This window comes from Trichechus manatus, unplaced genomic scaffold (assembly GCF_000243295.1).
Source record: "Trichechus manatus latirostris isolate Lorelei unplaced genomic scaffold, TriManLat1.0 scaffold00024, whole genome shotgun sequence".
In the NCBI taxonomy this organism is placed as follows: Eukaryota; Metazoa; Chordata; class Mammalia; order Sirenia; family Trichechidae; genus Trichechus; species Trichechus manatus.
In genome coordinates, this window is record NW_004443960.1 from 18,792,751 (window position 1) to 18,808,713 (window position 15,963).

Here is a 15,963-nt window from a genome sequence, read left to right on the forward strand (position 1 = left end):
GGGGGGGGGGGGGTCATGTTTTACAGATAGTGTTGTAATTTGTAATTTTAGATGAGTTTTGTGGAGGAAACATAAGATTTGCAATTTTTCAAAGATTTCTGCTATCTATAGATCTCTTTTTATCTAGACACCTCTGGGTAAGTTTGAACCCCCAACCTTTCAGTTAGTAGTCAAGCACTTAACCATTTGTGCCACCCAGGGACTCCCTACTATCACCATTATTATTTAACTTTGGGGGGGAAGGTATTAAGCAACAGGCATGCTGGCTAGACATAGAGAGGGGTCAGGAGATAGAAGAGGAACACCACAAAGATGTGGAGAGGATGTCAAAGAAAACGTTTCATCTTTAGAAGCTGAGCCCCAGTACTTGGCCAAGGTTCCAAACCACTACATACCTGAAATAGGGGGACATCTTGAGCCAAGAACTTGGCCAGGTTGACATCAAGCAAGGCCCGGAGCAGCAGGACACTCTCATCCTCCTCCGGATACTTGAGCTTCAGGTTGCCTGCAGCAGTGAGTACAGACTTGACAGCACGCATGCCGTAGTCATAGTGGTGCTGGGAGGAGAGCTGTTCCGAGCACAGGCGGTAGGTCGCCACAATCTTCTGGGCAAGGCTGGGAGAGCAAAGACATGTATGCAGACCCTCAGAGAGGACCATGTCTTACTCAGCAGACATTTCTAACGTCCTTGTCCCCTGCCCCTTCAGAGGCCAGGCTTGCCATGGACTTGATGCAGAAGCCCTATCATTTGAAGGTCTTTTTATAGAGTTATCAGGGTGAGCTAAGGTAGCACTATAACTCTCTTTCAAAGTTAGGATCTTCTAAGATATACTGATGGAAAAAAGCAAATACACACACACACACACAAAATATGGAATTGTGCATATACACTTTTATGTGTATATATGCATACACATATATGCACACACATATATAACATGTACTGTATATGGAATTACATGCATATATACTTTTATGCATATATATCAATGTATATGTATACATATACATACATACACACACACACACACACACACACACACAAACACACAAAAAACTTTGGGAAGAATACATCAAACTATTAACATTGTTAAACCCCAGAGAGTGGAACTACTGGCAAACACCTTTTTCACTTCTGTGACATTATCGTTTTTTTCAATGTCCATGTTTTACTTTTTTAATTGAAGAAAACCCATTCAAAATTTAATATACTCAGCCCACAGCGCACGTATACTCAGGTGCACTGCTGTTTCTTAGTCTTCCTTGGCACACAGCTGGACTACATTTCCCAGCCTCCCACACAGTAAGGTGTGGCCATTCTACTGAGTTCTAGCCAATGGAATGTGAATGAAAGGGACGTATGCCACTTCCAAGGATGGCCCATAGAAACCTCCTCTGTGAGATCCTCCATGCTTATGTGCTGTAGCCACGAGACACAAGTAACCTGGGTCCGTGAATCATCCCTTGGGGGAGAACCGCTCCTGATCACAAACACCCATTTTGGTTTTCTAGTGAGTGAAAAACAAACTTCTGTTATAAGCCATTGGGATTTGGGGGTTAGGATTGCCCTGACTAATATACCTATGCACACTCCCTTGATGGGGGTACTCTTTACAAAACTGATTTATTGTAAAAGCAAAGGATCTGTGTTGTTCACCAGCCCCTAGCACAGGGCTTGGCATAAGGCTCAATAAATGTTTGCCAACTGAACAAATAAATAAATAAAATGGGCAAATCAATGTAATCCAGGTCTACTATAGAAAAAATAAACCTCATAATACTAACGCAGTCTTTTGGCCATGGAAAGGTGACACATTCTGTTGAGACTCTCTGCAGCCCCTTAGGTGTGTTATAACACAAAGGCACGACGGGCCTTGTGGAGACATCTATTGTAACAAAAAATCAACTGTGGCTAAAACAATGGCTACAATATTTGGAACAGATCAATCTAAGCTACTTTATAATTAATATTCATCACTCTTGGTGCACGTGCTGTATGTGCATGTACGCAAATGTGTGTTTGTGTTTGAAAACTGGATAACACTTGAATAAGAGATAACCCAGTATATTAGAGTCAATAAATGTTATACTGATAACAATGTTGTCATGGATTGAATCGTGTCCCCCCAAAATATCTGTCCACTTGGCTAGGTCATGATTCCCAGTCTTGTATAACTGTCTACCATTTTATCATCTGATGTGATTTCCCCATGTGTTGTAAATGCTATCACTATAATGTAAAACGACGGATTAGTGACAGTTATACTGATGAAGTCTACAAGATTAGGTAGTGTCTTATGCCAATCTCTTTTGAGATATAAATGAGAGAAGCAAGCAGAGAGACGGGCACCTCATATCACCAAGAAAGCAGTGCTGGGAGCAGACTGCGTTCTTTGGACCTGAGATTCCTGCGCTGGGATGCTCCCAGACCAAGGGAAGACTGATGACACGGACCTTCCTCCAGAGCTGAAAGAGAGAAAGAGCTTTCCCCTGGAGCTGGCGCCCTGAATTCGGACTTCTAGCCTACTGGACTGTGAGAGAATAATTTTCTCTTTGTTAAAGCCATCCACATGTGGTATTTCTGTTAGGGCAGCACTAGATGACTAAGACAAATGTTAATTGTAAGTTTTATATTAAATTTCCCTCTTCAATTTTAGAATAATTTCTTAGGTTTAAAGTCTCACCTTAAGCCATTTAGCAATGTGCGTTAGAGTGAGGGGTGGGCAGGAGATAGTTGGTGGCTTTCTTTAATAGAAGTCAGGAGGTATGTAAATAAAGAGGTTTCTTGGGAACCTGGGCCATTTCCCAGGCAGCGATGGGGTCAAGATCAAGGCTAGGACTGTGTTCTCACAGATCAGCCAATGAGCAGAAATTTCTCAAAATTGTCCCTTTTCTCCTAATGGGCAACTCACCTTGAATCCACCAGACAAAAAAACTACTCTTTAAGAGCCTTTCATAACTGACTGGAAAGTAGAAGACCCAATGTAACATACCTTCTGGAGTCCAGAAACCCCATAGAGTAGAGGGAGATTTCTCCAATCAGGGCATAATCTGGCACCATCATGGCCACTGTTCTGAACAAGGCCTGGAAAAGAGACAACCAGCCAATCAGAACCTGGACAGGTACAGTAACTATGAGGGGAAATTAATTTACAGAGGCAACAGGAAATAGCATGATCATGCAGACCACTCCAATGACAATTAACGAAAGGAGGACTGGAGAACAAGTTAATGTGGGGGACCACTTTCATTGGATAGATGCGTACTCAACAAACCTCCCCACTGGCCCTGTCCAGGTCCATGTTGTCACACTTGGCCCTTGAATGTCTGTGTGGGAGGCCCTAGATACTGGTGTCCCAGTAACATCTTATTCTCTTCTGCCAAATGAGGACACCTCAAAGCATCATTCAACCATTGGAGCTTCCCAGGGTTCAATATGGACAGTAGAAGTCATTTAGGAACACAGGACCAACATGCTACCTACGAGTTGTGGGCAAGTTAAATAAGTGGCTGCTACATGGGGCAGCCTGAGCCTTTTAGACCTCAGTTCTTTCATCTCAAAATGCAATAACAACTTCACCCTCTTCATAGAGTTGAGAACAAATGACATTATGTAAGTGAAGTGCTTAGAAAAGCATGTCACATGGTGAGTGCTCAGTAAACATCAGCTTTTGTTGTTATTGTTATCTTAGCTCTTAGAGGAGATGTGATCCCCAGATAACTGAAGTGGTTTGCCCAAGTCATGTAGTTAGTTAAAGGCAGAGCCAAGTAGAACTCAGGTCAGGCTTCCTGATGCCAACCTGCAGGTGCTTTCTACTATGCCACACTGTCTCATGAAAGCTGCTTGTGCAGATCCAACATGGTTGTTGGCTGTGAGGGGTGCAGGCTGGCAGAGTTACAATGACTGGGTGGTTTAAAAAAAAAAAAAGAGGAATGTGGGTCCAAATTCTACTTCTACATTCACTGGCCTAAAGGAGAGGAGCCACACTTAATAAAGGGTCTCCCTGACTCTTTTTCATTCCCAGAAAGGAGGAATGGTCTGTCTGGATGAGATTCCAGGCACTAATCAGGATGCATTTCTAGCAGGTAGAGTCACCATGCACTAAGTCAGTAGATGTGGGTGTAGCTGGGTCTCTCTCGTCTCTTCTGCTCAGGGGGCAGGAGCAGGCCTGGAAGCAGGGGCAGATTACCCAATAAGCAAAACAAGCACGGGCTTACTTGTGCTTACTTCCTAATCTGTAATGAACAATTTCACATGTACGGTGAAAAACATGTGACACTGTTCACTCTAGATTACAAAGTAAGCACAAGTAAGCCCGTGCTTACCTTGCTCACTGAAGGAGCCCTGGTGGTGCAGTGGTTAATGTGTTTGACTGCTAACCAGTCGGTGGTTTGAAACCACAAGTGGCTCCACAGGAAAAAGATGCGGCAGTCTGCTTCTGTACAGATTTACAGCCTTGGAAACCCTATGGGATCGCTATGAGTTGGAATCAACTCAACAGCAGTGGGTTTCTTTTTTGTTTTGTACCTTGCTCACTGGGTAATCTGTCCCTGTTAGGGATTGTAAATTCGAAAAGAGCCTTTAATTCTGTCGGAAGGTGTTATGGGGTTGGGAGAGAGACACATGCCAGCCATACCTAGAAGCAAAATCTTTGAGGTGGTGAAAAAAGTGAAATTGTTCACTACAGATGATCTGGTAAGCACGGTGCTTACCTTGAATAATCCACCCTGCCTGAAAGTCTCCCTCTGCTTGGTCTTCTCATGCAGCTGAGGTGGTAGGAGAAGACCTAGCCATATTATACTCTTTGGTTTTTATTATCCTTCCATGAGAACAGCATGCTAAGGTCACATAGGACCTGCTCCCTTGAAGATGGGCTGGTTGTCTCTCTCTTCTCCTTCAGAGGCACTTTCCCCCTCCCACTAGCAGCAAGGCCAATGGATATTTCCATGGCTGTACCTTACACTAGCTCAGCAACAGATATCAGGGGCAAATGTGTTCTCTTGGTATCTCTCTAGCTGGTTGGAAGAGCCTGCTTTGATCTGGAAACACTTAGGTTTAACCAGCTTCATTAGATGGTTCATACATGGGGCATCCACCCAAGTCCCTACCATGCCCAGCTTGCTTCCCTCCTGTAGGCAACTGAAATAGTGACACTTGCTGTAATGTTCATTGTTTTCTAATTACCATAGGTTACTATGTATATATTCCCTCTCCTCCCATGAGACCTTGTTGAGCAGGGGGTTGTGATCTGGGGCCAAGTACCATCTTAATGCCATCAAACTCCACGATTACTTGTCATAGCTAAAAAATGCTACCTGGACCCATTGTTGGGCTTCTCTATGAGACTCCTGGGTACCTACAGAGATTCATATACCATAAAGTACACCCAGCATTGGATTACCTTGAGGTTATCTGGCAGCTCAGCCCTGCCAGCATACCCGGGGTTCATGGTGATGAAGACAGCGCAGGTTGGGTTCAGAGAGAGCTCAGTGCCTTCAAAGATGAACGTCTTTAGCTTCCGGATAATGGCTTGCTGAATGCTGAGAATCTGTTGAGCTACCACAGACAGCACTTCTACCTGGGGTGAGAACACCTGGCTGATGTGAGCTACTGCTTCTGACAGCCTTCCCACTCTGCCAGAGTCCCCTTCTCTTAGGAAAGAGAGAACCCAGTCACCTGGGAACCAGACCTTCACATTCAAAACTCAGAGCATGATTTGAGATTTGGGTAGAGAAAAGAAAACTGATGTGTGTGTGTGGTGTGAGTGTGTGTGAGTGTGTGTGTGTGTGTGTGTATGTATGTAAGTAGTTTCCACAGTATTTTATCTTTGTTCCAGCACCTCTCATAGTGCTTGACACATAATAAGTATTCAAACTGTTTATTGATTCAAATTTCATCTTTAAATTTCCAACCTCCATTAGCATCCAAAAATAACTTATCACCCCCTCTTTTGTGCACCACTATAAACTTCTATCATATTAATTTGTTTCATTTAATTTTTATTTCCCTATACTAGATTGCAAGGAGCCCTGGTAGCACAGTGGTTAAGCACTCGGCTGCTAACTGAAAGGTTGAACCCACCCACCAATCGGTGGAAGAAAGATGTGGTAGTCTGCTTCTGTAAAGATTACAACCTTGGAAACCCGTGGGGCAGTTCTACGCTGTCCTATAGGGTTGCCATGAGTTGAAACTGACTCGACGGCAAATGGGTTTTTGGCTTTCTGGTATACTAGATTGTAAGGGAAGCCCTGGTGGCACAGAGGTAGCTCAGCTGCTAACCAAAAGGTCGGCAGTTCAAATCCACCAGCGGCTCCTTGGAAACCCTATGGGGCAGTTCTACTCTGTCCTATAGGGTCACTATGAGTGGGAATCGACTCAGGGGCAAAGACTGTAAGGAGCCCTGGTGGTACAATGGCTAAATGCTCAGCTACTAACCTGAAAGGTTGACTGTATGAACCTACCAGCAACTCCGTGGAGGAAAAGACCTGGCTTTCTGCTCCCATAAAGATTACAGCCTAGGAAACCCTATGGGGTAGTTCTACTCTTTCACACTGGGTCGCTATGAGTTGGAATTGACTTGACGGCACACAAGAACAACAACACTAGATTGTAACAGTGTAAGACAGGACAAGACCATTTCTTACTTGCCTTTGTGTCATGGATCTAGGCAGACTACCTCACATATAGTAGCTGCTCAATAAGTGAGTAAATGAATGAATATGATGGCAGTGGGGATGATGTTTATAACATACACATTTTGTCTCCTTGGGTTGTTTTTGTTTAGTTCACTGAGTACCTAATCTGTGCATGGGCCATGGAGGAGACCAAGCCCTGTTATTAAGGAGACAAGAGCCCAGAAAAAAGCCCTGCATGTCCAACCGTTCTGTTCTGTAGCCTAGCAGCAGAGTTACCTCAATCCTGTTGAACTCATCAAAGCAGGCCCATGCTCCAGCCTGGGCCAACCCCTTGAAGAACTTCCCCATGGCTTTGTAATCCAAACCATCAGAGCAGTTGAAGACCACACACTAGAGAGAGGGAGGATGCAGGCATCATTCAGGATAGGTTCCATCACATCTGGATTATTCTGTACCATGAAACAGGTAGTGGGGCTCCTCTCTTCCTGTTATATTGGAGGAGCTGGAGCCCCACTCTGCCTGTTACACTAAACCACCTTGAACCTCATGCTGACTTCCAGAGAGGGGTGGAAAGAGAGGGTGGGAGTGGACGGCATATCCCTACCTGCTTGGCCAACGCTTTGGCCAGATCTTTGGTGGTTTCTGTCTTGCCTGTCCCAGCTGGACCCTCTGGAGCACCCCCAAGGTTCAGCTTCAAAGCCCCCATCAGTGTCCTAAGGGGAAGAAAACAAGAACTCACAGCCTGAGCCCTAAGAAACAGAAAAGAACTTGGAGTAGAGAAACTGGCTTTTTGAGTTTTCTTTTTTTCTGGACTCATACAAATAGTTTAAATTTTTCTCCTGATTATATAGCCAGTATATTCTGTTTTGCTCAGTATCATTACCTCAGCATGGGTAGCACCTATAAACATTTGTTGAATGAATGGTTGAATGAATAAGTGAACACACACCTACATACATACATAAATGAAGTCAAAAGCGAAAAATTCTCATAAATTCCACATTCCAAAGATAACCAGTGCTAATGGAATGGTGAAAATAAGCATATTTTTCCCACAAGATTATGAGCTCTTGAGTTCAGAAACGGTATTTGATTCAGTTTTATAGCCTCAGCAAACTAATACAGTGCCTGGAACTTGGTGGATACAACAAAAATGTTAGTGAATGAATAATGTGGTAACTGTGGTTCCACAGTCCCTGGATGAGTATCTATAATTTCAGTTAACACACTACTTTGTTGTAATTATCTGTGTATGTGTTTCTCTCTCCTCTATTAGATTCAGGGTTCCTTGAGGCCATGCATGGTGTACAGGAAGCTTCAATAAATGTTTGTTAAATAATGAGTGGAATAAATGAATGAATGAAAAGCAAAACCCACAAAACATGGAAAACAAGTGATTGAAGATTTTGAAAGGAGAAAATACTCAATTATTATTTTTATAATTTAAAAAGATTCCAAAGATTGTAAGGAAATGTACAAAAGCAAAGAAAATTTAAACATTACGAAACTGACAAGTTCACAAAATCCAGATTTCTAATGTTATGAATTCCCAGGAAAGCAGCAAAGCACTTTGCTGAGCACGGGATGACAGTGTCTCCTTATCAGCAGGCCTTCTAACTTCAGACTGGCTGGCAGAGCTTAGAGACTCCTTGTCTGGATTTTTCATCTGACTCCTTATCTATCTCCTGGCCACGGGATCTCCAGGAGCCATCTTGATTCCAGCCATTGGAGAGCTTTCTATTTAAGTACCATGTCAGTTTCAAGGACACACACCAACATTCCCCTTGTTGGCTCAAGCATATTAATTTGCACTAAGACTCCTACTGGGTTCTAATTTCTGCCCTGAAGGCCTCATTTCTCTGATCATCTGTGGGGCCACGGTGACTAAGAGCAAAATTCTAAAAATCCGAGAATCTGAAATGTAGAGAGTAAAGACAACGAACACAAGATATCCCTAACATCCCTCCCCAGATTCTTTTCCCTCTGGAGTTCTTCTCTATTCATCTGTCAGTTCCAAGAGAGCCCCAGCATTTACCTGTAGCAGCGGTCAGTGAGAGGAGTAATCACCAGTCGGGGGGAGTTGCCCAGGTACTCATAGCCATACAAGGCCTCTGTAGTTATCATCTGCACCTTCACATCCTTGGTGTCCCAGTAGTAGCGCAGCTGGGAGATCCACTGGAAGTCATTCAGATCAGAAATCTTGTCCTCAGATAACTTGGCCACCACGTCACGAGCTGTTGGGACACAGACATGGAAACACATACATGTGGAGACAGCAGAATTCTCCCATCTCATAGATTTCTCAGAAGAGGTCTATGGAGGTCATCAAGGTCACCTCTCACCCTCCAATTTTAGGCTCAACTACCCTCTTGTCTACCCCCAACCTGCGGGCAGCAATATCTTTCAGAAGTTTGTTTTTGCTTATTCCCAAGGAGCCAGGCAGAGAATCTGCTGAACCGTATGCTCTCGGATAGTATACCAGAGGCATTAAAACCACATGCTCTGAACTGAGACTGACTGGGTCCAAATCTGGTTCTACCATTAACTAGCTATGTGACTTTGGGCAAGTTCCTCAATTTCTGTCTTTCAGCTGCATAATCTGTAAAATGGGGATAATTTAATACCTACCTTATAGGGCTATTATGAGGATTAAATGTATGTGCGTGTGTGTGTGTGTGTGTGTGTGTGTGTGTGTGTGCATCTACATATGTAAGAGACCCTGGCGGCACAGTAGTTAAGCGTTTGGCTGCTAACCAAAAGGTCGGCAGTTTGAATCCACCAGCCACTCCTTGGAAACCCTATGGGGCAGTTCTATCTGTCCTAAAGGGTCGCTATGAGTCGGAATTGACTCGACAGCAATAGGTTTGGTTTTAGATACATATGTGTGTGTGTGTGTGTGTTTGTGTACCATCAAGTCGAGTCCATGCACTCGTTATTCACTTAACAAATACTTGTTTGGCGTCTGCTTTGTGCTGGGACTGTTACTAGGCAAAGATAATTATAGGTGAACAAGTCATGGTTAGCAGTCGAGTGCTTAACCATTGTGCCACCAGGGCTCACTCTCTTTCTATTAATTAAACTGTGCTTCGCCCATAACATTATACAAATATTAGCCTCTGTTATACTGTTACCATCCCCAAATTCTTGGAGGACAGACCCACAGGTCTTTGCAATATATTTAGTTCTCCAAATGCCATCCTGTCCTCGCTAGGACTTCTCTGGCCCTGTTCCAGGCCTCTAGGATGGCCTAGGAGAATGCAATCAGCTTGGCCTGCCATAGTTAGCATGGGAAGGGGTCCCATGAATTCATGGTTAGGTGTATTCTTTCCACTGGGGGCTGAGAAGCCAGCTGGGAGGTTGTCCCTTTCTCTCATAGGATTGTGAGTTCAATTTAATTTTCTCAGAGTAATAGGGGCCCTGATGTTGGAGAGTGGACATAGGCTTATGAAAACCATTGAGTATTTTTTTCAGATAGCTCAGATAACTGGGTAAGAACTATTGAGATCTGAGAGCTAGTACAGTATGTTCAAAATCAGAATCTTAGAAACAAAAATTTGCAAAGGGACCCTTCTGAAAGTCTACAGCCTCTCTGTGAGAGAAGTCTCCCGTATTACAATAAAATCCAAACCTCCACAGAGAAAGTCCTTGAAGGAGATTAAACCAACAGCCCTTCCTCCTGTCCCGAGGAATTTAACTGGATTCTTGGTAGCAGGAGTAGGGGTCTGCATGAGAGACCCAGGAGGAAGGTGAATCTCAAAGGGACTGAGTTGGGGATACCTTTTCTATGCTGTGTGGGTGTGTGTGTGTACACATGCTTTCATTGTGGGCATCCAATTACTCTAGGGTACCCTGGATAATAGCCACACCTGCACTTATCATGCCTACCAGCTGTGTAGAAGGCCACATTATTCCTTTTCTCTCCCTGATTTTATGCTAGTCTATCCAAGTGAAATCAGACTGAAATGAGCATCAGCCTTGAGGGGAGTAAAATGACATGAAATGCCAGTAGGAAGCTGGGTGTATGAGCAAGAGACACTGTTACCAGGCAACTAGCCTGGTCCAGCCCTAGTTTCCTTGGTGATGATGGAGGGAAGGTGTGGGGGTGGTTTGTTTTACATAAAGACCCCAGTTCTTCTTTTCCATCTTCTTTTTTTTTCAGGAAGAGCTGGAAGGCATCATTCCTCACCCATTCCCCTCCAGCGTCATTGCCCATTTCCAGTCCCTTGGGTTCGGAATCAGACAGACATAAATTCAAATTACTAAAGAGCCTCTGCTATTTACTAGCTGTGAGCCTCTCAGAAAGTTATTTACCTCTCTAAGTCTCAGGTGAAATGTACATGAAAATGAGATAATGTGTGTCAAACACTTAGCACAAAGCTTGGCACCTACTGAGTATTCAAAAATATCAGCTATTGTTAGCCCAAGGAAATCACCCCAAGTTGGTGAATCTCGGAATTGGCTTTGGTCATCACTGTCTTAGCAAGAGATCTGCTTGGAGAGTTCCTTGACATAATGTTGGGGATGGAGAAGGGGACAGAAGATGAAGGACACACAACCTCTTTGGCGTTGGTTTCTCTCCTTCCTCCTTCACCATACTTGCAGTTGGAGAAGTTAGGAGACCCTGAATCATTCCATCTAGGAGAAGGGAGAGGGGTACACCTGGCTGCTGTTCCTGGACAGTCAGTAACACCAAAGGAAGTCTCTTTGCTTACCATGGACATCGATGACCGTGAGAGCCCCAAGAGTGAGCCGAGCCCCACTGCTTAGCTTTCCCCGCACCAGCTGGACAATTTCAGCAATCTGATCATTGCTCTTTTGCAGAAAATCCTGGCAGGAGCATAGGTAGAGACAATTAGTTAAACTGAATTCTCCTCTGGTAATCTCCATCTCAGGATATGGCACCATCAACCACCCAATGGCCCAAGCCATACACTTGGATGTTTTCCCTCAGTACCCTACTATTCCTCATTTCGTGTTATTAACTTCTAAGTATTGACTTCCTTAATACGTCCCTCATTTACTATTATTCTTCATTCACATTATCACCACCCTAGTCCACAACCGTGTCTCACTGGAATATTTCAGCAGCTTGTTACACTCAGCTTCCTGCATTCTTTCCTGGCCCCTTCTCTTCTATTCAAATAATAAAGCTTTTATCTTTTCATGTCACTCTTCAATGGGAAGGAATATTGCTTTAATGCATGATAAACTATAAAATCATTAGTTTTTTCAACCCATAAGAAACCTGACATCATAAGGCAATCAAGTAGCCTGAAATCTAAGAAAGACAGATGCTTCCAAGTAGCTATGGGATGTACCAGCTTGTCTGATTTGAAGAATTACTATGAAGTTACAGTAATTAAGATAGTGTGGTAATGACAAACGGATAGACAATGGAACAGAGTAGAGAGATCAGAAATAGGTCTACACATATACCATTCAATAGGTTTTTAACAAATGTATCAAACACAATTCAGTGGAGAAAGGATAGTTTCTATTTTTGTAACTAATAGTGGTGGAACAACGGAATATCTATATGCAAAAAAAAAGAACCCACTCTATACTTCGAACTATATAAAAAATGGATCATAAACCTAAATATAAAACTTAAAACTATAAAATGTCTAGAAGAAAACACGGGAGAAAGTTTTTTTGACATTGAATTAGGCAAAAGAAAAAATAAATTAATTGGATTTCATCAACATTAAAAATGTCTGCTCTTTGAAAGACATTGTTAAGAATATGAAAAGAAGTCATACACTGGGAGAATATATTTTCAAATTGCGTATCTGATAAACAACTCATATATCCTGAAAAAATATACATACACACATATATAAAGAGCTCTGAAAACTCAGTAACAAGAAAACCAAACAACCCAATCAAAAAATGGGAAAAAGATTTGAAAAGACTAATGTTACCAAAGTAGATAAATGTGATGGTGAAAAAGCATGCAAAAAGATCTTCAGTCTTATTAGTTATTAGGGAAATGCAAATTAAAACTACAATGGGATAATACTATACATCTATCAAAACAGGGGGAAAAAATCACAAATAACAATACCAAGGGCTGGCAAGTTTGTGGAGCAACTGAGACTCTCATTCTTCGTTGATGGGAATCAAAATGGTACCGCCACTTTGGAAAAGTTTGGCAGTTTCTTAAAAAGTTAAACATACAGTTACAATACACCTCAGTAATCCTAGTCCTAGGTATATACCAAGAGAAACAAAAATTTATGTTCACACAAAAACCTATTCTTGAATGTTTATAGCAGCTTTATTCATAATCACTCCAAACTGTAAACAACTAAAATATCTTTCAATTGGTTCATGGATAAATATATAATGAAATACTACTCAGCAATAAGAACAAACTACTAATGCACACAACAACATGGATTTATCTCAAATGCCTTATGCTAACTGAAAGAAGCCAGATTTGATGTTATTGTGGAAAAGACAAAACTATAGAGGCCAAAAGTAAACACTTTAAGGGCTAAGGTGCGCCTGACCCAAACCATGGTATTTTTAATTGCCTCATATGCATGCAAAAACTGGACAATGAATAAGGAAGACTGAAGAAAAATTGGTGCATTTGAATTATAGTGTTGGTGAAGAATACTGAATATACTATGGACTGCCAGAAGAACGAATAAATCTGTCTTGGAAGAAGTATAGCCAGAATGCTCATTAGAAACAAGGATGGTGAGACTTCATCTCACAATACTTTGGACATGTTATCAGCTGGGACCAGTCCCTGGAGAAGGACATTATGCTGGTAAAGTACACGGTCAGTGGAAAAGAGGAAGACCCTCAAGGAGATGGATTGACACAGTGGCTGCAACAGTGGGCTCAAATATAGCAACGATTGTGAGGACGGCACAGGAGCAGGCAGTGTTTTACTCTGTTGTACACAGGGTCACTATGAGTCAGAAGTGGTTCGATGGCACCTAACAACAACAACATCATAGAAGTAGAAAACAGATTGGTAGTTGTTGGACGCTGGGAGTAGGGAAAGGGTTTGACTATAAAGGGCACGAGAGAATTTTGAGGGTATGGAACCGCTCTATATCTTGATTGTGATGGTGAATGCATGCATTTGTCAAAATTAAGACCTCTACACTAAAAAGGGTATGTTTTACTATATATAAATTATACCTCAAAAAACCAGAATTGACAACAACAAACAGACTGGGAAACTTTCAGATTAAAGGAGATACAGGAGGTATGAAAACTAAATACAACATGCAATCCTTGATTAGATCCGGGACCAGAAAAAAAAAGACATTAGTGGGACAACTGGCTAAATTTAAATAAGGTCTATAGATTAGATAGTAATATTGCATCGATGTTAATTTCCTGAACTGGATAATTGTACTCTGGTTATGTAAGATGTTAATATTTGGGGAATCTAGGTGAAGGGTATAGGGGAATTCTTCGTACTGCTTTTGCAACATTATCTGTAAGTCTGGCACTAGTTCAAACTGAAGAGCTAAAAAATAAAAAATGAATTTAAAAAAGGAAAAAAAAGTTTTGAGACCACCCTAGGTTCAAACCCCTCCTTCCCTACTTTCTAGCTATGTGATTCTGGGCGAATGATTTTAACCCTCTGAACCTCGGTCTCCTCAACTGTCAAATGGAGGTAATTACAGCTACTCTCCACGCTGTTTTGAGGATTAAACGAGATAGTCTATGTGAAGCACTTGGCACAATGTTTGACGTGAAGAAAGCATCGAATAAATAGTGGTGGTTGTTACTGTTATTAATAATGAAGTGCTTGGCCCAGAGCAAACATTTTAAAAACAGAAACCTTTTCTAAGTTTCCCCATCACCCTTGGCACATCTGCAAAATCCTTCCTGATGTGGCTGTTCCCCACATCTCTCTTAAACACGCCCATTCTACAGCTCTCCTGGACCAAAGGGCCTTCAGCTGCTGGAACACAGCCTGCTTTTCATCTTCAGACTTTGGCATGCTCCAGTCTCTCTCCCTGAAACACTCTTCCTCCTAGTCTTTGCTTGGTTAACCCCTACTCAGATTTTAGGTCTCTCCTTGTTGTCAGTTGCCGTAGAGTCAATTCTGATTCAGAGCGAGCCCATGTGTGCAGAGTAGAATTGCCACAGGGTTTTCAAGGCTGTGACCTTCGAACACAGATTGCCAGGCCTGTTTCTCTGGGTGTAATCGAACCACCAATCTTTCAGCTAGTAGTCAAGGGCTTAACCATTTGCACCACCGAAGGACTCCTTAGGTCTCCCCTTAGACACTACTTTTCTGGGAAGTCTTCCCCAACCCTAACTATTCGCTCACTTCCCTCCTCCCTCCCTATGCTTCTTAGATCCCTGTACTTAATACAGTTCTATAAAGAGCCTTTTTATCTCCCCTACAAAAAAAAAAAAAAAAAAAAAAACCAAACTCATTGTCATCGAGTCAATTCTGACTCATAGCGACCCTATAGGACAGAGCAGAACTGCCCCATAGGGTTTCCAAGGAGCGCCTGGTGGATTCGAACTGCTGACCTTTTGGTTAGCAGCCAAGTTCTTAACCACTGAATCACCAGGGCTCCCCTTCTAGACTGTAAATCCAGGAGGGTAGAGACCATGACTTGTTCACCTATAATTATCTTTGCCTAGTAGCATAGTCCCAGCACAGAGCAGACACCAAACAAATATTTGTTAAGTGAATAACGAGTGCATGGCTGGATAGGTAATTACTCTGTTCCAACATCTCCTTCCTTTAGGATGCCCAGGCACATCACTCAGCTACCTGCACTCCAGCTGCGGGTGTGCGATAGGAGGTGTTCTCCCCACTTTACAGGTAGGAAGACTGGGGCACAGAGAAGCAGTCAGAAAACTCAGAAGTTTCTGGAATTTTTGAAGTTTGAAATGGTACACATGAAAGCAGCTTGCAAAGTGTAAGGTACAATACATCTATTAGGAATTATCAGCATGGAATCTGTATAAATCTGAAACTTGGTCAAATACTCTAATGTTCTAATTTTCATATATAAAGCAAAATATAGTAAAGTAATATACATTCTGGCTCACAGCCTATAATCTATAGGGGAATAGCAGGAGGTCTGATGAGATAATCATGGGAAATAATACCACTGTAGAAAGGTTGGGAATGGAGTTACCATCATTCATTCATTCAACATGTATTTATTGAGCATCTACTATGTGCTGGGCAATGCATTAACCCCTGGAAATGGAATAGTGAGCAAAACAGACACGGCCTCTGCCCTGTGGGGTTTACAGCCTAGCATCTAAGTACTGAATCATTTACTGGCATCTTATTTAACCCTCCCACAATACTAAGATGTGGTGCTATCA

General features: G+C 42.4%; 1 protein-coding gene across 1 annotated transcript in view; it reads right to left on the minus strand.

Annotated features, from left to right (window-relative positions):
• The window catches only part of DNAH3 (dynein axonemal heavy chain 3), a 206,223-nt gene that overhangs the window by 98,525 nt on the left and 91,735 nt on the right, over positions 1-15,963 (minus strand). The window contains exons 27-33 of the mRNA XM_023728516.1: positions 11,349-11,463; positions 8,672-8,870; positions 7,241-7,349; positions 6,913-7,026; positions 5,403-5,579; positions 2,994-3,085; positions 396-615 (exon numbers count right to left, since the gene is read on the minus strand). Of these exons, the coding sequence (XP_023584284.1) occupies positions 396-615; positions 2,994-3,085; positions 5,403-5,579; positions 6,913-7,026; positions 7,241-7,349; positions 8,672-8,870; positions 11,349-11,463 (1,026 nt within the window). The remainder of the gene's footprint in view (positions 1-395; positions 616-2,993; positions 3,086-5,402; positions 5,580-6,912; positions 7,027-7,240; positions 7,350-8,671; positions 8,871-11,348; positions 11,464-15,963) is intronic.